The following is a 7,500-nucleotide window of genomic DNA, read 5'->3' as shown; positions in this document are numbered from 1 at the left end:
TGCACGCTGAGCGAGATTGTTTCATCCTGACTTTCAAGACGGTGGAGGAGATCTGGAAGTTCTCTACCTACTTGTCCTTAGGTACACACACACGCATATACACTGGGGAAAATATTTATTGGAACCCCTGCCGATTTCGCAAGTTTGGCCACTTGCAAAGAAATGTGTGATCTAAAATTGTAATGGTAGGTGTATTTTAACAGTGAGAAACAGAATATCAACAAAAAAATCCAGAAAACTGCATTTGATAAGATTTATTACTTTATTCGCATTTGATGCAAAAAATAAGTATTTCAACCCCCAAGCAAACAACAACAATTCTGGCTCCCAATGGCCAGTTATGTGCCCAAGAAGCACACAGAACAGTCCTCATTAGGTCTAACAAGGTATACCTGATCTCAACTGGTGACCTGTATAAAAGAAACCTGTCCAAAGAATCATACTTCACACCTTCAACCTTACCACCATGGGCAAGACCAAAGAGTTGTCCAAGGACGTCAGAGATAAGATTGTAGACCTGCACAAGGCTGGAATGGGCTACAAAACCATTGGCAAGCAGCTTGGTGAGAACCAGACAACTATTGGTGCGATTATTTATAAATGGGTGTCCATAGAGTAATGCTAACCCAGGTTGGGTGTCCATAGATTAATGCTAACCCAGGTTGGGTGTCCATAGATTAATGCTAACCCAGGTTGGGTTTGCAGAGCTGTGGCTATTGGGCATGCTCAGTAGGGCTAGCATGCTGTTAGCCCTTCTCTGAGTAACTGTGACTTCTCTATTCTCCATAGAAAAGAATGTTGAGGAAATACCTTTTGTTCCTGCAGAAGGAAAACATTTCATATTAGCTTATGCTGCAGTTTGTGTGTGTGTTTGTATGTGTGTGTTTGTATGTGTGTGTGTGTGTTTGTCTCTTGAAGGTTATGTGGCGAGATGTTTGGAGAACTTCCTGTGTGACCCATCCTTCTGGTTGGACCCTGCATTGTTAAGCGACGTGGAGATCTGTGTGTCAATGCAAGAGGAACACCTGGCAACACTTTACCTGGGCCTGCTGCTTCAGGAGGGTGTGTGTGGCAAGATTACTGCTGTTTCAGGGGTGTGTGTGTGTGGTTGTGTGTGTGGCAACACTTTACCTGGTCCAGCTGATTCAGGAGTGTGTGTATGTGTGTATGTGTGTAGGTGTGTTCTTTGCTAAGATGCTCCATGCTGTGGAGGCTGTGGAGGGTGATGAGGAGAGGCTGGCCTGTGCAGCCGACTCCCTGCTGCTGGTGAGGGATGTTGGGCAGGAGGAGGTGTGGGAGGGGACCCTGCTCTCCAGCGGGGCCAAAGGCCTGGTGCCTGCAGCCAACGTGCAACCACTACCATACCCCTTCTACCAGTGAGATCATACACATACACACATTTTATACACATACACATATACACACATATTATACACACACACACACACACACACACACACACACACACACACACACACACACAAACACACACACACACACACACAAACACACACACAATGATGGTTGCTGTGGTAACTGTGTGTGTGTTGATAGGTGGTTTCTAAGGAAGTACCCCTGCAGCGCCAGTGGTCTTCTCACAGACACACCCCTCAGCCAGCATCCAATAGGTAAGCAGCACCTCCCCACACACACACTCACACATAAACACGACACGTTTACGGTCCAGCCACTCAATGTTTTGGTCATCTCCTAGCAACAGGCACGTGCGTAGCGACGGTGGACTATGAGCCCACGGGTCCTGATGAGCTGGCGTTTTGTGAGGGGGAGGAGCTAGCTGTGGAGGGCTTACTGCTCCAGGGGCTGGACCTCTTCGTTGGGCGGAGCCTAACCAGCGGCCTCATGGGATTTGTCCATAAAGAGCATGTTAGGTCAGGAGACCTCAAACCCATGTAAGACAGTCACACACACACACACTACACACACACACACACACACACACACACACACACACACACACACACACACAGACACACCTGACGCATATACACACACACACGCACACATGACTACACTGTTATTCAGTGTCTATGACTACAACGTTATTCAGTGTCTATGACTACAACGTTATGTGTGTGTGTGTGTGTGTGTGTGTGTGTGTGTGTGTGTGTGTGTGTGTGTGTGTGTGCGTGTGTGTCTGTTTCCACAGAGATCCAGAGCTGCAGTTCATGACTGTGGAGGAGAGAGAAGACCTCTATCAGCTCGAGCCTGCTCACACACACTCACACACACTTACACCGCTTCTGAAACAGCTCTGTGCCTCAGACATCAGCACCGTCTACAGAATGGGTAAGACACACATGCACACACACACATGCACACACACACGCCCACACACACACTCAAACACACACGCAGATGCACACACACATACACACACTCACTCATACACACACACACACACACATACCCACACACACACAGAAATACACACAGACGCAGACACACACACACACACACACACACACACACACACACACACACACACACACATGCACATACAGACACACACACACACACACACACACACTAACACTTCTTTTCCGAATGCAGATAGACTCGATGAATCTGACTTCACCTACATCAAAAGTCTTCCCAAACCAGGTAAGTAAGTACCAACTTATGGTGTCGGGGTGTGAGCTTGACTCTGCACAGTTCCGTTCTATATCTAATAATATCTAATATTAGACATATGTGTGTTCAAGGTTGTTGGGGATGTTTACTCACACACACTCACACACACACATACACACTCACACACATACACACACGCATGCATGCACGCACGCATGCACGCACGCACACACTCACACACACACACACAAACACACACACACACACACACTCTTTTTCCATCTTTACTTCAGACCCTGAAGCCTACTCTACGCAGCAGACTTTAGACCCGCCCCCCCAACGGCACTCCTGGACTTGGCCCCGCCCCTCTCTCTATGCTTCCCAGAGTTCCCTGGGGCGCTCCATAGGGGGCATGACCTTTAGCCTGGATGACACGTTCAGGGAGGCGGAGCCCCTGGAGGATGACTCGGACTTGTGGGAGGAGCTATTGGAGTGGGAGGAGGAGTCCTGTGAGGAGCTGATGAGCCTGTTGGACACGCCCACAGAGCTTCAGGAGGTGGACCTGTGCGAGGCTTCTCTGAGCTGGCTACAGCGTGTGTGTGCGTGTGAGGAGCGTGTGTGTGAGCGGGAGGGTGTGTGTGAGCGTGTGCTGCTGCGGCGGCTGGAGTGTGTGCGGGAGGCGGCCAAACAGCAGGGCCGGCCGTGGGCTCAGCGGCGTGTGTGTTTCCTGCTGGGCCGTGTGTGTGAGAACGGCACTCGTCTCTCTCAGGCGCGCGTCTACTATGAAGAGGCCCTGGGTGTGTGTGTGTCGGGCTTCGCCGACCGTCCCTTGCTCACTGAGCTTTACACACACTTGGGCGCTCTCTATCTGCACCAGCGCCAGGCGGAGAAGCTCACACACACTCACACACTCTCACGCGCAGCCACGCTCATGCTCACGCAACCACGCCTCTGCATAAGCTCCTCCTACCAGTTGCAGATGCTCCACCCACTCATGTGCCACGCCCTGTTGCTGGGGCAACGGACACTGGAGGGGCGTGTCTGCTTCCTGTGGCTCCGCCTGCTGCTGCAGCTCCAACGCTACGAGGAGGCCCTGCCCTTCCTGGAGCGCCTGCAGTTCCTGATTGGTTCCCTGCGCGCAAGGGCGTGCCCGGAAGCGGGGCCAGACCTCCACTGGTTACTAAGTGTCCTGTATCACCGCAGGTACACACACACACACACACACACACACACACACACACACACACACATAGACACACACACAGACTCACACTCACACAGACACACAAAGACACACACACAGACTCACACACACACACAAACACACACACACACACACACACACACACAGACACACATATAGACATAGACATAGACACACACACACACTCCTAACCCCTAGTCTTCACATGTGATTGCAGGTATCAGCCCCACTTGGCGCTTGCGGCCCTCAGCTTGGACTCCGCCCCCTCGCGTGGGTTAGGCCACGCCCTCAGTCGGCTGCAGTTGCACCTGCGCAGCTCAGAGCGCCTGCATGCCCAGACCTCGCCCAATTCCACCCAGGCCACGCCCACCTCCATCCCCACACAGGCGCTGGTGTACCTAAAACAGGCACTGCAGGTCGCTACTCAGGAGGGGCGAGACTCAGAGCAAAGACAGCTGAGTGTCAGCCTGGCGTGAGTACACACACACACACACACACACACACACACACACACACACACACATATACACACACACACACACACACACACATATAAACGCACACACTTATACACACACACTCACACACACACACACACACATACGCATACCCACGCACCCACACATACATATACACATACACATTTACACATATACACATATACATACACATGGAAACATTCACATATGCACTCACACACACGCATATATACATGCACACACACACACACACACAGAAATGAAATAGCAAGACAAAGGGCCAAGTAGGTTTTATCAATCACGCTGAATGTTCTGGTTGTGTTTGGGTATGTGTGTGTGTGTGTGTATGTGTGTGTGTGTGTGTGTGTGTGTGTGTGTGTGTGTAGGTGGGTGTACCTTCATCATGGGGTTCTGCGGGAGGCGGTTCTTAGTGCAGCGCAGGCTGTGGAGGCGGGGTCTCGTCTGGGAGAGGAGGAGGAGTTTGAAGCTCGTGCGCTTCATGGTTGGCTGCTGGTGTTGACGGGCGACGCGGAGGGTGCAAGGGAAGAGCTCACACCCCTGCTGATGTCACTGCAGGGTTCTGATAGCCCCTCCCCTCGAGGTGTGGTACACACACTGCTCGCGCTCAGCCTGCGTCACCTAGGAAACGTACGTGATGCTGGAAAGCACCTGTGTGTGGCTCTTAGGCTTGCACAGGAAAGTGGCCACACCCCGAACCAGGCCATCGCTCTTAGCAACCTGGGTTGCCTAGCGCTGGGGACAGGCGCACTGGGAGTGGCTGAATGCTTTCTCAGGAGGTCGCTCCACCTCTTCCAGCAGCTCGAGGGCGGGGCAGACCAGGAGCTCGTCCAATCACTGCTGTGGATGGGGAGGAGTTACAGCAAAAGTGGGCAGAGCCACAAAGCCAGACTAGCCAATGAGACGGCTCTGCTGATTGCCATCCACGCCAAGAACATCCAGAGTGAGTTTCCACACACACACACACACACAAACACACACACACACACTCACACACACACACACACACACACACACACACACACACACCCACACACACCCCCCAACACACAGACACAGACACACACACACACACACACATACACACACACACACACACACAACCACACACTCGCACACACTCACACACACACCCACACACCCACACACACATAAACACACACACACACAAACACACCCACACACACACAGATCAGTGGGAAGAAACATCCAGACTTGTTCACTGTTTGTGTTGATCTGCTACCACTAGGACAGAGTTATAAGGACTATAGCTAGACCCCTGAGTTTAACTGCTGTTTTTCCTGATGAACTATAATTTAAGTGATTTTTTAAGGTAAGTGTTGGCCCTTTCGGTCAGTGTTAGGACACGGTGAGGGTTAGGGCACTTATGGTTAGGTTAGATTACTTGTCAGTGTTAAGGACGCTGTTTGGACGCTCTTGCTCACACAGCCAGAGGGGAGAGCGTGTGATAATTCGGCTGGTTGTAGGTGACCATAAATACACATTTCATCCAATCCAGCACAGCGGGCAGGACATTTAGCCAGGCTACACTTCTATGTCTTTCTGGTGACTGTACACATGTAGTACGTGCCTTAAACACAACACAACACACACACACACACACACACACACACACACACACACACACACGTGCCTTAAACATTGGAGATGAGAAAAAATGAAAAATTAGGTCAGGGGTCAGTTTAGAGGTTGGCCCAACTACTGATTGGTTGGACAGATAATAAACCAATCCCTAATTTCTACTGGAATATTGACACTCCCCCATCTCCCATTTCTGTCCTGAGGCTGAGCTTGTCTGTGCTGTGGTTGGATGCTGAGCTTGTCTGTGCTGTGGTTGGCTGATGAGCTTGTCTGTGCTGTGGTTGGATGCTGAGCTTGTCTTTGCTGTGGTTGGATGATGAGCTTGTCTGTCCAGTGGTTGGATGCTGAGGTTGGATGCTGAGCTTGTCTTTGCTGTGGTTGGATGCTGTGGTTGGATGCTGAGCTTGTCTGTGCTGTGGTTGGATGCTGTGGTTGGATGCTGAGCTTGTATTTGCTGTGGTTGGATGCTGAGCTTGTCTGTGCTGTGGTTGGATGATGAGCTTGTCTGTGCTGTGGTTGGATGCTGAGCTTGTCTGTGCTGTGGTTGGATGCTGAGCTTGTCTTTGCTGTGGTTGGATGCTGAGCTTGTCTGTGCTGTGGTTGGATGATGAGCTTGTCTGTGCTGTGGTTGGATGATGAGCTTGTCTGTGCTGTGGTTGGATGCTGAGCTTGTCTGTGCTGTGGTTGGATGATGAGCTTCAGACAGTTGCCCCAACAGACCCCGGCAAATAGCCCCAGCCTGCACTTTACCCCAGCAAACAGCACTCCACTCAGCAATCTTATCCTGTTTTTCCCCCATATGCACTAATATATTTGTGTATGTGTGTATGTGTGTGTGTGTGTGTATGTGTGTGTGTGTGTGTGTGTGTGTGTGTGTGTGTGTGTGTGTGTGTGTGTGTGTGTTTGTGTTTGTCTGACATAGGTCAGATGGTGGTTGCTAAGGTTCTTAGTCGTTACTATGCCAGTCAAATGCTCTATGGTCAGAGCATCATCTACTATGAGCACTGTGTGGTGTTGGCACGGCAACTTCGGGACAAACGTCTAGAGGGAGAGTTTCTGGAGATCTTAGGAAGCCAATACCTGTCCTTGAACACAGAGAGGTATCACACCTGAACGAATACACAGCACTGAACACAGAGAGGTTACACACCTGAACGAATACATAGCTCTGAACACACATAGGTAACACACCTGTACAACTACACAGCACTGAACACACACACACAGAGGTAACTCACCTGTACTAATACACAGCACTGAACACAGAGCGGTTACACACCTGAACGACTACACATCACTGAACACACACAGAGAGAGGTAACACACCTGCAAGAATACACAGCTCTGAACACACATACAGAGCGGTTACACACCTGAACGACTGCACATCACTGAACACACAGAGAGGTAACACACCTGTACGACTACACAGCACTGAACACACAGATATAACACACCTGTACGACTACACATCACTAAACACACAGAGGTTACACACCTGTTACGACTACACATCACTGAACACAGAGAGGTTACACACCTCTACGACTACACAGCACTGAAACCACAGAGAGGTTACACACCTGTACAACTACACCTTTCAGT

At 50.5% G+C, this 7,500-nt stretch overlaps 1 protein-coding gene across 5 annotated transcripts in view; it reads left to right on the top strand.

Moving 5' to 3' along the window:
• Positions 1 to 7,500, top strand: part of sh3tc2 (SH3 domain and tetratricopeptide repeats 2) — a 19,363-nt gene that overhangs the window by 7,866 nt on the left and 3,997 nt on the right. For 4 of the 5 annotated variants that reach the window (XM_080843923.1, XM_080843921.1, XM_080843922.1 and 1 more), the window contains 11 exons: positions 1 to 81; positions 919 to 1,062; positions 1,178 to 1,376; positions 1,555 to 1,628; positions 1,715 to 1,910; positions 2,168 to 2,307; positions 2,572 to 2,622; positions 2,886 to 3,795; positions 4,014 to 4,268; positions 4,662 to 5,236; positions 6,818 to 6,995. The exon at positions 1 to 81 is cut by the window's left edge and continues 25 nt beyond it. In XM_080843923.1, the coding sequence (XP_080700049.1) occupies positions 1 to 81; positions 919 to 1,062; positions 1,178 to 1,376; positions 1,555 to 1,628; positions 1,715 to 1,910; positions 2,168 to 2,307; positions 2,572 to 2,622; positions 2,886 to 3,795; positions 4,014 to 4,268; positions 4,662 to 5,236; positions 6,818 to 6,995 (2,803 nt within the window). Of the gene's footprint in view, positions 82 to 918; positions 1,095 to 1,177; positions 1,377 to 1,554; positions 1,629 to 1,714; positions 1,911 to 2,167; positions 2,308 to 2,571; positions 2,623 to 2,885; positions 3,796 to 4,013; positions 4,269 to 4,661; positions 5,237 to 6,817; positions 6,996 to 7,500 lie in introns of those variants that run through there. The other variant, XM_080843924.1, reaches the window with a different exon arrangement.

The sequence above is a fragment of the Sprattus sprattus genome, assembly GCF_963457725.1.
Source record: "Sprattus sprattus genome assembly, chromosome: 8".
NCBI lineage: Eukaryota > Metazoa > Chordata > Actinopteri > Clupeiformes > Clupeidae > Sprattus > Sprattus sprattus.
The sequence above is the reverse complement of the archived record's forward strand: the minus strand, read 5'-3'. Positions and strand labels throughout refer to the sequence as shown.